General features: G+C 37.1%; 1 protein-coding gene across 1 annotated transcript in view; it reads right to left on the bottom strand.

The window, feature by feature from the left end:
* The window catches only part of NBAS (neuroblastoma amplified sequence), a 181,109-nt gene that overhangs the window by 65,046 nt on the left and 100,000 nt on the right, over nucleotides 1–16,063 (bottom strand). Inside the window, exons 41-43 of the mRNA XM_009885333.1 lie at nucleotides 9,532–9,642; nucleotides 5,939–6,189; nucleotides 3,825–4,159 (exon numbers count right to left, since the gene is read on the bottom strand). Of these exons, the coding sequence (XP_009883635.1) occupies nucleotides 3,825–4,159; nucleotides 5,939–6,189; nucleotides 9,532–9,642 (697 nt within the window). The remainder of the gene's footprint in view (nucleotides 1–3,824; nucleotides 4,160–5,938; nucleotides 6,190–9,531; nucleotides 9,643–16,063) is intronic.

Below are 16,063 nucleotides of genomic sequence, written 5' to 3'. Positions count from 1 at the left end.
AAAGAAAGAAAAGAAAAGAAAAACACCCCCCCAAAAAACAGACACACACACACACACAAAAGAGCAGAAAACTTCCTAAGATTAGTTCATTTAGTTTATCAAACTCAAGGTTAAGTGGCCTCTGCTGAATGTCTGACTGTGGAAGCAAACTTTAATGACTACTTCTTTAGTATAGTGGACAAAAGGCCTATTTTTTCCTTAAAGCTAGATAAATTCAGTTTGGCAAAGAAAGGCATTTTTAAAAAAAAATAAACAATGAATAATTAACCACTAAAGCAATAAAGGATTACTCTGGATTCACAAGTCACCTTTAACCCCACAAAAATTGTAAAACATAGGATTCACTGCAGATCAAAAAATATTACATTTTGGGAAGCAGTCTTGTCTATCTCACACAGAAAATCCAGTACATTAACCATGTACTTTGGGTCTGTAATTTATTAAAGTCCCACTATGACATATCTCCACTTATGCATTTCCCATCACCCAGTGTCACCACTTCCCTGAACCCTCACGGCTGGGGAACCGAATCTTCTCTTCCAGGTGGTAACTCTTTTCTACCGATTGCAAGAAACATGGGAGAAAAGAATCTCTGAGCTCTTAGAGCTAAGACCACCTAAAACCTCGTCACACCCTAAACTACATGTCAGCCTAACAATGTTACTTGCTCTTTCACAAGTGCAAACTCCGCATCCATTTCTCCAATGTAGACATTTTCTCAACGCCTTTGCCCAGTCAAGCACTGCTCATTCATCCACCTTTCCATTCAGTCACCACTGGCCCAACTCATCAGAAAGTTCATTATCCTTCAATTTTCAATACTACCTCTTTTCCCCTCAGATGACCATTTACTGGTAGAACAGAAGGAGAAATGATGCAATTAGCAGCTACATCCTCCTCACACAATGCAAATACAAACGACTTCTCTATGTGACCAGGAGGAAGCTTCTGTAATAAATCAGACCTCCAGCTGCCCTCTCTTCTTTACAAATCCGTCCTCCGTGCTGTAATTATTGTGACATTACAGGCAAATGGAGTGTCTCATGCTAAAACATGAGTTTTTAAAAAATGAAGTAAAAAGAAGAGCTAGCGGAAGCAGACAGGTGAAGAACAGGAACCCTGTCAAAGCCCAGCATGTTCCTGTCTTTCTCTGTAAGAACACGAAGTTGCAGAAGTCAGCACTAAATCCCTGTGTTTTCATTTCCTTTTGTACAATTATGCATTCTGTTCCCACGTTCTCTGTCATCTGTCTCTGTCAGCGACACATAAGTAGAAGAGGTTTCCTACTGCTTTGCTGGCCCGTCACCTGCTTCTCCTTACTGCTGTTCATATATTGAAAAAGCAGGGGATATTCTGATGTCTGCTTCTTAAGTTCCTAAGGTGACAACAGCAACGGTACCCTTGAAGTTCAAGTCACATAGCCTACGCTGCTACCTCCCGTTACCCCTCATCACTCCAGACTTCTTTATCGTTCCTGACCAAGAGGAGTTTTTAGATGGAGGTGGTGTTCCACGATGATGATAGAGTGCATTTCATAACCTCCCTGGACTACTCTCTCTCTCTCCTCTACCCCTCTCTCCTTTTGAAATTTTGAGGGGGTGGGAGGGGTGTGGTGTATGTGTGTGCAGCAGTTGCCCCCCCCCTCCTCCCCCAACTCAAAGGGGGAAGGAGCCAATTCACCTCTCAGCACTCCTTAAAAAAAAAGAAAAAACAAAAAAAAAAAACCACACACTACTTATAGTATCTCACTTTATGCTTCCTCTCAAGGTCCACTTAAAAGAACTCCACCAATTTTGTCTATGTGAGAAAACAGCAATCTCAGTGACACCGGAGGTTATTTCACAGTAATGACCATGTTTTTTTTCAGTCTGTTATGTATATTAAATATCAGTGCTTCCACGAAATACAGACATGTGCATCTGTTACAGGGATGAGAAACTGATATAATAAAGTACCTGGCCACAGAACTGAGCTTGGAAGAAAGTGCTGAATTAGACATTAAAAGAGTGATTGCATGATCAGCCTCAAAACAGGATAAAATTTTAAGTAAAAGGTGCAAGGCAAAGGCAGCTTTTATGTACGAAGCCTTTTTCAGATCAAAGTTAGAGGAAAGAGATCTCTGAGAAACAAATTTTTAGGTTTTACAACAATATTTTTTCATTGTACGCTTCCACTTGTAAATTGGATGGGATCCTGAGGCAAAACTAGTTGCAAGCTTGTTAAACAGCCATTTCATTCCCAAACCAGTGCAGGGGACACACTCAATCAGCTGATTTGACCAACTGTTTCAGACACTTCTCAAGTATCTCTCATGGCCAAAAAGCTAACAAATTTCTGCTGCAAAGTTCTGCCTGGCCACCAACCACAATAACTCTGCCATCAATATCTCCTTCCCGCTACTCCTACTCATCATAAGAGAGTAGAGAAACTCTATTAGAATTCTGAACAGAAATAAGCAAATGAAAATAAACAACGTGCTTCAAAACAGATACAGAGTAGAGGCTATCCATCCTCTCCCTGCAATAATCATCTGGAATACAGGAGAAAATCTTGAAACGTCCAAGATACATTAACAGCAAGAGTTTCAAGAAGTCACGAGCAGGGATCATATGTGAAGACTATATTTCCTTCTCATTAGACAACAGGCATCTCCTGGCTACCTCACTCCAGGGTCAGGTCTGGCAACTGAGATTTCAGAGAGAGTGTCCGTCTTTCCTGGCAAGCATGAAACACTCAGTACTGTTATGTGATGAAAAGGATCAAAACACCCAAACAAGACAGTGATTCTGCTGAACAGGCTGAAGAGACAGCTGATGGAACTAGTGATAAAATTTGTTAGGCTAGCATGACAGGCAGATCAAAGCATAAATTTGGTTCTAAAAAAGCTTTTCATTTTCCCAGGATTTCAATGAAAGCAAAATTATTTCACCAAGTTCTGGTACAGATACAGGTTAGATGGGTTCTAATAAATTTATATTAACATTGTGGGAACACTAGAACAATATTCAGATAGGGAACAAATGACACCTCATTGAACGTGGTGAATAAATACCTGTGGAAAGTGAGTACAATTCAGAATAGAACAGAAAGATACAAAAAAAAAACCCCACAAAACACCGCCTCTTCACCATCTTTTCATTTCAGATTAAGTTAGTAAAGACATCTCAAGATCTTTTAATAAGGAAATATCTAAGAAATTTCATCTCTTTTTTGTGCTTTGCAGTAAAGATACATAAGAAAGCCTGGGCAAAACTTTATGCTAGAAACATCCTTATAAGTAGGTTTCACTGGGCAAAAAGAAACTGCAGATCTGGTAATATGTTATGGACATGAAAGCACGTTCTTTCAATAACAGGCTTTCAGCCAGATGGAGATTATGACAGAGTTTATCATTTATATTATTACAGTGCCTAGAAACCATATGCATTGGCCCAGAACACTTCTCTGTGGAGCATCCTATTCAGAATGCAAAAGCCTGGCACTAAACACAAGCCTGCGGCACAATGATTTTTAGGATGAGCACAAGTAAAATAAATAAATACGCAAGAACAATATCTTATTCTCTGTTGAACGAGAATACAGAGACTTTGGGGTTCCATGAAAAACCCTCTTATCCACAGAGCTAACTCCTCTAACTGAATAAAAATCCTTTTTATACTGGCAGTCATAAAGAGAAGAGGTAGGCAGAAGAAGGTATGCTTATGAATTTATCTTTACAAACTGTAAAATGAAAAATATAAAACTTTGCTGAGACTTTTTTGCTGATACTATACTCAGCTGAGCCTCACCTGAGGCCTGAAATTCTTCAAAATATATGTGCTTACCTTTGTGACAGCTTTTGAAGAAAAGGTAATTTCATCAATAAAAGTGACAATATCATCTGGATCAAGTCTATCCAAGTACTTTGAACACATATCATATGCATGTAGCCACTCATCCATGGTTTCTGGTATCTTTTTAATGAGATGTTGATCACCATTCCAAAAAAGTTTTTGTAACCAGACAGCATAAATAGAACTTGCTGACAGCATGCTGCCGTCTTTATTAGGAATTTTGGGAGCCAGTTTGGAAATAGATAAGATATTTTGACTTGTAAGGATGGGCTCCAGTGTTTCCAGAGGGTTTTCATTTTCATCTGTTAGCTTTTTGTAATTAAGACCTATTGACAGAAGGAGAAAGAGGAAAACTAAGTTATTCATAGTTAAATCTACTCAAACTCCACATTTATGTATAAAATAATCAGTACTAAACCAGTATCTGCAGAACTAGAAAGACTCTACTCCATCTCCTTTTACAATCGCACATACTGACAGACTGGAGAGGAAGACAGGTTTGTATACAGGTGCCACCGGCATTTTATGATGTCCTGATGCCTGTGAAATCTCTCAGTCCCTGGAACATATTTTAACATTGCATATTGATACAAACTAAAACAGCAGATTCTAAAAGAAGCAAGGATGTATATAGAATCGCGCTACTATTTTTTAACATAAAGCCTAGAAAACCTCATGCACCTCAAGACATAAGACTTCATTAATTCAGAGATGCATTCTGATCACGTAACAATTGGTACTGACTATCTATCTCAGCAAAAATACAAGTTACTAACGACCAGTAAACTAAGTAAGGTCAACTAGAGACAGGACACGTAGATTCATTTACGTGAATATCTATATAATGCAAGAATCCTGTTACTACTTTGGTTCCTACAGGAAGAAAACCCTTCCAAATTATTCTAGCAACAAGAAAATATTTCTAGCAACAATACTACCTTTTTCTCTATGCATTTCATTCCTAAGACAACTGACTTATTGCCATGTTTTCCTTCGTGTACTTAGGGCCTGTAACCTCTACAGACACTTTGATGTTGTTCTTTGCCTACTATCCATAAACTATGCCGAACACTAAGAATTTTAATTAAGGGTGTAATACAGTAGATTTAATTTTCTACCATACCAAGTGATTAATTTGTGTCTGGTGTATGATCCTAGGACTTTTTTTTGGAGTAACATTTAAAGACAACTTTGAAATCAAACAATAACTTCTTGACAGATTTTTCTTCGACAAGCACCACAGAACGTGAGTGTTTAAACACATCAATAAGAACTGAAGGTAATCCCTCCTCCCCCAAAAAATTAATGCCTTTTTTCCTTCCTGCAATGACTTCATATGCACAATCTCTCCAAATTCTGCAGCACAGCTAGTGTCTGATACACATGAGGTTCCAGTATTGAACAATTAATTCATCCCCACAGCAGGTAATCTCATACAGTGCGTATTTTTCATTCTGAAACTGGATTTGGAAACTGAAATTCAAGATACTGCTAATACTTGACTAACAAGCAAACTGAAACTAGTTATTCAAAATTTCCGAGTGCTTTCCAGCAGCTCATTTTTTTATAGGCATTGTCTGATAATGTAGGAGGACAAATAACATTGTAGTTCTTTAAAAGCAAAAGGTAACATCAAGGATAAAACACAAAATAAAATTACCCTCTTTAAAACAAACAAAATGCTTAAAGTTCCTGATACCTCATGTAGTTCACACTTTTGAAAGGTAAACTGTCTTAAGTTCTTTGAGACTATTCATGTTAAACTTGAAGTGCTAAAAATTATGCTCTAGGAGGTCTTTATTTTTTCTTTAAAAATTCTCTGTGAACCACTGCCAATAATTTTAACTTGTATCACCAATAGAAACCGTTTTTTAAATACTTTTTGCTTGCTGTGATAAGGGAAACTAAATTTCCAGTAACACAAAGAAAAGGGACTTACTGCTATAAGCTACAACTAACCTACTAAATTACTTGCATTCATCTGATACGTTCATTGAAAAAAACATTACATGAAGAATATAATCTAGATAAGCATGAGCAGGTCAACACTCACAAAACAGAGTAATGAATACAGCTACGAAGAAAAGAAAAAGGAACTCTCCTACCTGGTGCAACTGCTTTGAATTTTTTCAAGAGTCGGATGTGAGTTTCAGGTTTAACAGCATGCTTCACCACTTCTGCGCAACCACAATTTTCAAGGAGTGTAAAATAATAAAGCAATCGTTGGTGATCTCTACCTTCAATACTTGGGTAAACATATTTAACCATGTGTTCATGTAAGGTTTCAGGACTGGTTTTCAAAGTCTCAAAGAGACCAAGGCTTTGTGCTCTTTCTTCTATTTCCAATGTCGATAACCTGTGTTTAGAAAGAATTTTGGCTTTAAATGCCTGGATGTGCCACGAAAGACTCTTCAGCTGCACACTTGGGAGACAGGACAATACTTTACTTTGTTTAAGGTTCAATTTTGTAAGACATTTTGAAAGACTAAATACTCATTCATAAACATTTAGATAGCAGTTATTGCCCATAAACAAAAGCTAAGGAGCTCTTGTGTTTCCTGATCTTGATATCTGTTGACTTGGACATGCAGATTAAGGGTCATGAACACTTAAGTATGATTCAAAGTGACATTTTGCATCTCTAGATATAGCTATATGTAGAAGTAGACATGTGTCCAGAGAATGTGCACATGAAGCCTTAAAAAAAAGAAACCTAAAACAAACAAAAAAAACCCTTGCGGCTGAATGACGCTATAAAATCCTATTGCCCAATTACAAGTTCTCCCAAACTATTACATTCTATTTTCTGTAGCTGATGAGCACCTGTGCATGCTTTGAGAGATATTATCACTGCAAATTGGCTCTTGCCCACTAGTTAATCTATTTGACACTATTATTCATGCTTAGCATATTTCATTTGACAGTTTTATCAAGTTGCTTCTCAAATTGTTATCCATGAAAGCTTATGAAAAGACCAGTGAGTCTTGGGTTGACCTCAGCCAGTCTCACTGCTTCAGAAAATTTTTCCTGACCCGTTTGAAAAGAATACATTAGCTCTTTCACAGCATGAATTCAGACACCTCCAGCTGACTGCAGAAAAGATCACTGAATGCAATCACTCCTTTTTTCCTCAGCTGGGAGAAAAATGGGTGCAAGGAAGTCTCATCTTAACTTTATACCTTTCTCAACTGAAAGTTTTACCTAAAATCTGAGGAAAGAAGTAACCTACAGATGACTACTATCTTGACTCTCCCCAGAGGCCAATCATATGCCACGTTAGGTGGTCCATTTCATTTGGAAATCTGATGTCTTCTAATCCCATTTGATTTTCTTCTACCTTTGACATTGATTAAATTAGAATTTCAGCATCAATTTTTCCTGAGTATAAATGCTACATGTAAGTTAGTGTTCTTCTTTGATATCCAAGTAAAATTTGTCTCAGTTTCATTCCTAAAGATGATTTCCTTACAGCAAATACCATAAACACAATCTTCTCTGAGTTAGAAAATGATTCTGATTTCTAAGGAAGAATAAGTTATTTTAAAGTGGTTTTTTTTAATCCAGAACCTACCCCAGGTAGGTTGTTAACCTTGTAAATATTATTTTAACTCTCTAAATTCTTGTTATTTTTTAAGTGTTCTACCATATTAATTGAAGTAAGTACAACATTAATGGAAATAAAGCATCATTCACTCTTAATGTCAGACAAAACAGACACTTGAACCTTTCAAGAGTGTGATCTGAATACATTTTTCTGTCCACACCCGAAGTTTAAACTAAAGGCTAGATGGACATTAAATTATATCAACAGGATCTACATAAGTTTGCCACATGTTTTGGGGGCAGGACTGGTGGTGGATAGGAAGGGATCATTATGCTGTTCAGAAAGATTCTTGAATAATAGATTCTGTGACAGGCAAACATAAAATTCCCCAAAATCATAAAATGCATTTTATAGATTTTTTGGTAAGAAAATGTGATCAGATTCTTCAAAAGGAATGATTAAATTTCCATTTAATTTTAAAAAAATGTAATTCTAAACAATTTTCATCAGACTCACATTCACAGCACAACAGAAAAACATGCGATGTTTATTTGCCATCAAGTAATCAAAGAAATAGTTAATACAAACAACATAAGTGCTTCTTTTGAGCTTCTCCCACATAAAGTGGCTTATAGAAATACTGCATATTTAGTTAAAGAGATTAAGTCTTAGAATAAACTTCTTTCAGTTCAGAATGAATGCATAACAAGGCATGCATTATTAATGCTGTAATCCCAAGACTAAAATATACTGTAATGGCCATATGCTGTCAATCAACTTTAAAATGAGATTATGATATAACAAAAACACGCTCAGCAGCATATTATGCTATTATACATCAATTTTCAAGACTTTTTTGAATTTCATTAGGGAAAAGGTTGTTACTTTGTACTTCAGTGATTTCAGAATTCTATGAATACTAACTCATGGAGGACAAGAACAAAGAAAATGAGAGAAAACTGTTGCAAAATACCTTAGGTAACATTCTAGTCCCAGAGAAGTCCGCTGGCTCTTTCACATTCACCCCAGTGTTGCCATGTTTATACCCTAACTGTCTATTTTGTTTAAAGCGCTAAATAATTTAGCAGCATCAAAATTTAGAGGGTATGACATCTCTGTTTTCTGGAGGAAGCGAAGAAAATCTCAGAATGCTATTTCATCTTCTCAGACCTTGCACCAACATCTATACCAGGCTTTGTTTTTTTTATGCTTCATGTTTTATAAAACATTTTAATGCTTTTTAATTAATAGTTAATGTTAAGAGAGGTACAAATACTGCTGTAAGCTAAACCTGCTTTCACAATTTAAAATCTGAAACAAACGAGACTAATTTGATCACGTCTGTCAGAACAGCAGATAAGAGCTGCTGTATTACACAGGGGGCTCTACATCACTGTCATCCAAATGCACTTTCAGGCAAGTAGCTTAGTGTTTCATCGAATGGGTTTATTCATCTTTCAGTGGGGAAAAAATACTTGTCTGACTGACAAGATGTCAAAATTTAAAAAAAAAAAAAAAAAAAAAAAAAAAAAAGCAAGCTTTGGATCCAACTCTGGAAGAGAAAAACATCCCTCCCATGCCCCCACCAATGCCAGGTCTGGTCTGCCATCATCTTGTAGGCTAGAACAGTTCCGAGGAAATACTGTAAAAACAAAGGGGCTTCTATCAAAAACTCAAACTGAGATGAATAGATGAATAATGTGAATGGGAAGCTCCAATATATTTATGTCCTTTGCTATTATGTAGAAGAGAGATTAATAAGTACCAAAATATATTTTTAAATAAATAATTCTATAAAACCAATCAAGCCTCAGGACATATTCTAAGGGACTGTAAAAATAACTACAAACTAAGTTGCTATCAGAAGAGAGCACTAAGCATTCAAGCCTGTGGAAACCTAAACACTGAAATAAAGTCCCGGAATACTTATAAGAACAGTAAGACACACAATGACTTTTATCCTTGCTTGTAACACCTATATTCATTGATGATTACAAAAGCATCAAAAGACAAAAATTGCCAAACTACCACAACACAAGGAATACGAAAACACAAACCAAACTCTACCCCCAATATACTTCACTTTTCTCCTAGGTTAGCGCACATTTCTGTGTACCAGAACTCGATGTGTTATTTGCAGAGGAAACAACATACCCACTGTCGGTGAATAAAAATTCCAGATGGGTCATATAAACTTCCCAAAGTGGAACATTGTATCGCTGAGCCAAAGAAACAGAAATCTTGTAGACATTTTCTTCAAGTGTTCTTATAGAGGAAAGACATGAAAGAAAACAAGAAAAAGAAACACTAAATCCCTAGAGACATGACATGAAAATAAATATTTACATTAGAAAAGTAACTATTTCTTTTTGATTTTTTTTTCATAAACCAAGAAACTAGAATCACAGTCAAATAAAAATCCACCAAGTGTGTCTTCTTGCATTTGCTTATACTCAATGCTGCATTTGAGGGAAAAAAAAAAAAATCAGAAAAAAAAAAAAAATCAAACCACAGAGCTATTCCAAAGACAGGCACCTACTCCACAAACACTTTAGGTCTCAGTGACAGTTTCAGCTTAACCTTTGTGCTAAAGCAAAAACCTCAGTTTTCATTTCATTTCCATTAAAAAGTGGCAAAGGATGTCACATGTCACAGTTAGCATGTATTTGATTTAGTTGCAACACCTACAAAAACACCTTTTAGCGCAACTGGTATGTAGGTCCTCAAAGCTCTTCCTAGAAGTTTACAGACAGAAACAGTCTTCATATTTGCAGACTGAAAGAAGGTGTGAAAAATGTCCAGCTCCACTTTGTAAATGTCCAAGAAATATTAAAAACTGTTTTTCTGTTCCTGTGTATCCCTTCAACACAACAGATGGAGAATCTGCTAAGTGACAAAAGCCTGAAGTTAACTTCATATTAATTTTTTACTAATCCACTGAAGCTATCACAGCTCAAATAGACACACACGGGTTTTGGTTTTATGCTGGTGTAGGTGCAATACAAAACTCTTAAGGCTGATGCTGGGTTTTGGGAGGTTTGGTTTGGTTTGACTGTGGTGGTTTTTTTCCAGAATAATTCCAAGAAAAATGCTATCTGTTTATAACTACATCCTAATAGACCTGTCACAAACAACTTTTTTTAAAATTGTATTTAATGTGAATACTGATGACCATATTGTTTTAGATTCTTTAATTAAAAACTCACTTGGGACTAAAGAAAAAAAGACTTACACAACATGAGCTATTACAAAATACAATTGCAATTATCAGTAAATTAGTTTACAAAAGTATATGCACATCACTCTTCTTCAGACTCATGTTAAGAATTTACTTCCTAAACCTGAGTGACCTCAGCATATCATGTTTAACACCTTCCTTAGACTCATTACATTGTTTTCTATATTACTAGAAGGATGAGCTGGAGACTTTGCAAAGCAGAAATAACCTTTAGTACAAAATTTTCTGTATTATCATCATGATCCATGTATGACAATAAAAGTTAAGCACACCACCAACACCCCCAGATTAAAGACCATATCCTCCCAGTTTTTTTTTTTGTCCTTTACAAATGTAAGATGTAAACCGTATCTTGATCTATGCTAAACAAAGCTTACAGCTGGAGTCTATGGAGTCTCTTCGCTGTCGGTGAACAGCTGACACAACCACACACCTTAACTCTGATTTTTAGATGCTCAATCCAACATATCATTACATTCCACTATGGCAGTTACTACAAGTATTGCAGAATTAAAATAAGATCTAGGATACAGAGTAGAAAAACCAAATGCCATGAAAGAACATAATGCTGAAAAATCTTCACAACCAGCTACCAGAATAGCCTTTGCATTATAACTATTGCCCTAATAGTTAAACAAAAAAAAAAAAAAAACACCACACAAACAAACAAAAAAAAACAAAAAAGGAAAAAAACCCATAACCTTCTTGTGATGACTCTTAGTAATAACAAACCCTGAAAAAATTAGGCACCTTACACTGAATAACATCCATATAAATTAAAGGAGGCAGAACAGAATCACAGAATCATAGATTAGTTTGGGTTGGAAAGGACCTTCAAAGGTCATCTAGTCCAACCCCTCCCCCAATAAGCAGGGCCATCTTCCACTAGACCAGGTTGCTCAGAGCCCCGTCCAACCTGACCTGGAATGTTTCCAGGGATGGGGCATCTACCACCTCTCTGGGCAACCTGTGCCACTGTTTCACCACCTGCACTGCAAAAAATTTCTTCTATCTAGTTTGACTCTATGCTCTTTTAGTTTAAAGCCATTACCCCTTGCCCTATCACAACAGGCCCTGCTGAAAAGTTTGTTCCCATCTTTCTTGTAAGTCTCCTTTAAGTATTGAAAGGCTGCAATAAGGTCCCACCGGAGCCTTCTCTTCTCCAGGTTGAGCAACCCCAACTCTCTCAGCCTGTCCTCAGAGGAGAGGTGCTCCAGCCCTCGGATCATTTTTGTGGCCTCCCCTGGACCTGCTCCAACAGGTCCATGTCCTTCTTTATGTTGGGGGCTCCAGAGCTGGATGCAGGACTCCAGGTGGAACACAAGCATTAAAAGAAATATATTTTGATAAAAATAGAAGTAGTTTTTTTTTAAATACATTTAAGGAAGAAGGAAAAACAAAACAAAACGCCACAAAAAACCCCCAGACTATCCTGCCTCTTCTGTTCAATGGCCATAGCACCCTCCCTCTGATTTTCCAGCACAATAAGGCTCCCTGTACCCAACCTCTTGAAACTGGACTCAATACTTCAATGCAAACAGAAGAACACTTTTTAACTCAGCCAGCAATGATGCATGTATAACAGGATGATGATCTAAACTTTTTCAAAAATACTCAATAAGAGTCATCTAGTCTTTAGAGGCAGATGCTCTATTCTATTTTTTGACATTAAGGAGAAGTACCATGACAACGTTACATTGTAAATTCCAGATTAGTAGCCACAGTTTGTGCAGGTTGTCATTAAGTACATAAAAGCAGATCTCTTTTTAACTAGGGATACATAACAGCTGTTGCCAAATCACAACACACATACACTTACATTCCTTTTCCAGAAATCATCTGATGTACTGTCAAGGGGATTACTAGTGAAAGTGATGGTGAAGATTGATGCAAGAACTGCACAGCGGGTATGCCGCTGGCTAAGGGGAAGATAACAGAGGATATTCAGGAAAAGCTACACTGGAGATGATGAGGTTAACAGTAGTATTCTGCAGGCTAGTCCTCAACATTGATCTCAGTACTTTCATTAATTTAAAAAACAAAAAAACACCCACCAAACAAACAAAAACCCCCCCACAAAGTACTATATATTACTTTCCTTGTATCATCAATTCAGATACAGAATATCCTGACAGAAGAAAAAGTTGATCTTTAGGAATGCTCTAATAACCCTCTACTTAAAAAGTAAATACTACAGCAACCTCTGAAATGAACAATGGAGGTACTGGAGAGAGTCCAGTGAAGGGCCATAAAGGTGATGAAGGGCCTGGAGCATCTCTCCTATGAGGCAAGGCTGAGAGAATTCTGACTGTTCAGCCTGGAGAAGAGAAGGCTGAGGGGGAATCTCATCAATGTATATAAGTAACTAAAGAGAGGGTGCAAAGAGGACGGAGCCAGGCCCTTCTTAGTGTGCCCAGTGACAGGACCAGAGGCAATGGGCACAAACTGAAATACAGGAGGTTCCCTCTGAACATCAGGAAATACTTTATTACTGTAAGGGTGATCAAGCACTTGCACGAGTTGTCCAGGTGGCCATGGAGTCTGCATCCTTGGAGGTATTCAAAAGCCATCTTGACACAGTCCTGGGCAACTGGCTCTAGGTGGCCCTGCTTGAACAGAAGGGCTGGACCATATGATCTCCAGAGGTCCCTCCTAACCTCAACTATTCTGTGATTCAGTGAGAAAGGAAGATTATATGAATGCTTTAGTTGCACAATAACTCAGTCAATAATAGAAATCATGAGTGACTCTTGGAGCTAGTGGGATCCATTCCTCCTGGCACTTCATAAACCTTACTAAAATCCTATCCTGTCTTAAGAGTGGCATGCAGTGGCAGCATAAGGCCATGAAGGTTTAAGGAAATAATACTGTATAAATGAAGAAAAGTAACAAGTTATTCATTGTCAAGATAATACTGAAAAGACAAGATCAAGTAGTTGTTACACAATGAAAAGCTGAAAAAATGTCTACTCCCTTGTAAAGGACCTTTTAACTTTCTTTTACACACCCCTTTTCATGCCCAGCCCTGACCGCTTGTCTCTGTGAGCCTGAGGACTGCCAGAGAAATCCCCAGTGAAGGCTCTGGTGCAGGCACGGTTTGGATGTACCTCCTGTGTGTTGCTGCACCACGACTGGTGCAAAAACAAAGTCAGAAGCAGTTCTTGTGGATGGTTCTTGGCCACCTTGCCTGTGTGTTAGCATGCATTTCCAAAGTATAAAAAAATATGCCCGTGAAAGTATAAGAGAAAAATATCTCTCTCTCTCTCTGTACAGTAGCATTCAGCTGGGATTTTGCTGACTAACTTCAAGCTCACAGAAATAAAGATTTGCCAGCTCAGAGGGTTTTTTTTCTATCTTGTTCTCTGAAACCTCTGTTGTATCACACATGTCCATGTGTTTGCTCACAGTCACTGTCTTCAACATTTTCTGTTGACGTGAATCAGCTACAAAACATTAGAACCACCACTAGATTCAATCATAATAAAGGAAAATGAGATCCAGTTGCCTGTACTCCAAAAAGTGTTAAAAAAAAAAAAAAGGCAATCCAACTTGGAGAACTGAAATGAAGATTTAAGCCAAGAGCCTTTAGTTTCCTCTAATGTTTGAAGCAGGAAATGGAGATGGAAGAATACGGCTGTTTGTTAAATTCAGCAGCAGCAATGCATCAGGGAGAAAAGGCTGTGTCTACGCTGGCAATAGAGCACAGCAGCATAGCAAAAGCACACACAATGGCTCAGTAGCTAAATTCACTAATAAGAGCTGAAGTAGATTCAAAGTGATTTCATTCAGGACCTTCTGGTTTAGTCTTCTGGAAAGGGATCCAGTCCATATGCACCAAAATCATTCTGAGAAACCAATAAGCACAAGCCAAGTTGTGCAGTTGTCAAGCAAAAAAAAAATAATTGTCAAGCACCAAAAAATTTAAAGGAAGTACTTCAGATCAGTGACTTAAGGAAGAAATCAGTATTAAATCATTAAAATCAACTTCTGATTTCAACATTTTAAGAGAAGGACTGAAGGGCTGAAGACCTCAGAGCAGATGAAGGAAAAAAAAAAAAAAAAAACCAGCCACTCAAAAGCTGGCCTCAAGTGAAAGAATAATTTAGAAACCTTACACACCATAGTTGACCTGAAGCTATGTGGGACTTCACTCAACAATTCCCATTCATTGTTGCCCAGATACATTCTGGCTCTATTTTGCCCAAATAAATTGTTAACTGCTTGAGAAAAAAAACCAAAACTTTGACTAAGTCCGTGAGGCACTCAGATCTTTAAATATTTGATAAATAACGCTTAATGAGCTCTAATGTTAGGACACCAAATATGGAAGATAAAATTGACAACTATTTGTTAAGTAGTTTTAGCAAACTGCCCATTCTAGTACAAAGCTGTTTTGTAAATAAGACACCATCTCTTCCAGGTGTTGTTCCTGCAAACAGCACTTCATAAAAGATTAAAAACATGAGGCGCTTAATGATAATTGTGTAGCATATTTTCTTAGTTTTGAATTAAATTAAATTTGCACATTGTTTTCATGAGAAAATGCAGATTATGAATCAACTGAGAAGATTAAAGCAAGGAAGCTGCAAGCTGAAGAATTAATTGGATCTTTGCAACTGCCTAATATGGAACTACCACTCTCATCTGCATGCGACGAAGCCTTATTTTTACTAACCCTTTCATATTGTGTTTCAGTCTCTACTTGCTGTAAGGAACTTTCTCTTCGTAGCGTTTATTTTTACAAAAGACAGTATCTAAAGGACTCTTGGATGAGACTGTAAGCATGCTGCATCCGAATAAATATCTACAATAACAGAAAGATTTTTGTATTGAAGTTACTGTAGATAATCAAGATATAACATTCACCTAGTCACATACTACTGATGTGACACATGCCTAATGAAAAATATATACAAAGCAGGTAACTCCAATGGAAATATTAAAAGATGCCAAAATCTATGCAAGTATAGCTTTTCTAGATGCAAAGCAGCAGCTTGCTTAGTGTTCAAAACCTGAGATTATACCACTATTCTTACTCAGCATTTCATATTAATGGTTTTTACTAACAAATTTCTATTGGAATTGCAGCTATCAGTAGCTACATAGGTGGAAGACTGTAACCATCTAAATGTAGTCTTCAAAAGCTTTATGCACAGAATAGCTTAAAAATAGATTAAAAATTACATTAAAAGCTTCTTATTGCACAGAACTCTGCCTTTGACAGTCTAGCACCTATTCAACCGTGATTGCCTTCAAAACATATAGAATTCAAGTATATTCATGACTTGTCCACAGCTTTAATTAGCATCTGCATGCAGGTACTTTAAGGTATTTGTAAAATGAAGAGACAGCACTATCCTATATCTTTCCTTTTTTTCCATTCTGGATAACTGAAAGGTGAGACAAAAGCATTCTAAATATCAAAACATGCAGTGAAGGCTTCAATTG

The sequence above is a fragment of the Charadrius vociferus genome, unplaced genomic scaffold, assembly GCF_000708025.1.
Source record: "Charadrius vociferus isolate BGI_N301 unplaced genomic scaffold, ASM70802v2 scaffold173, whole genome shotgun sequence".
Lineage (NCBI taxonomy): Eukaryota > Metazoa > Chordata > Aves > Charadriiformes > Charadriidae > Charadrius > Charadrius vociferus.
Note: the sequence above shows the minus strand (reverse complement) of the source record. Positions and strands in the feature narration are given on the sequence as shown.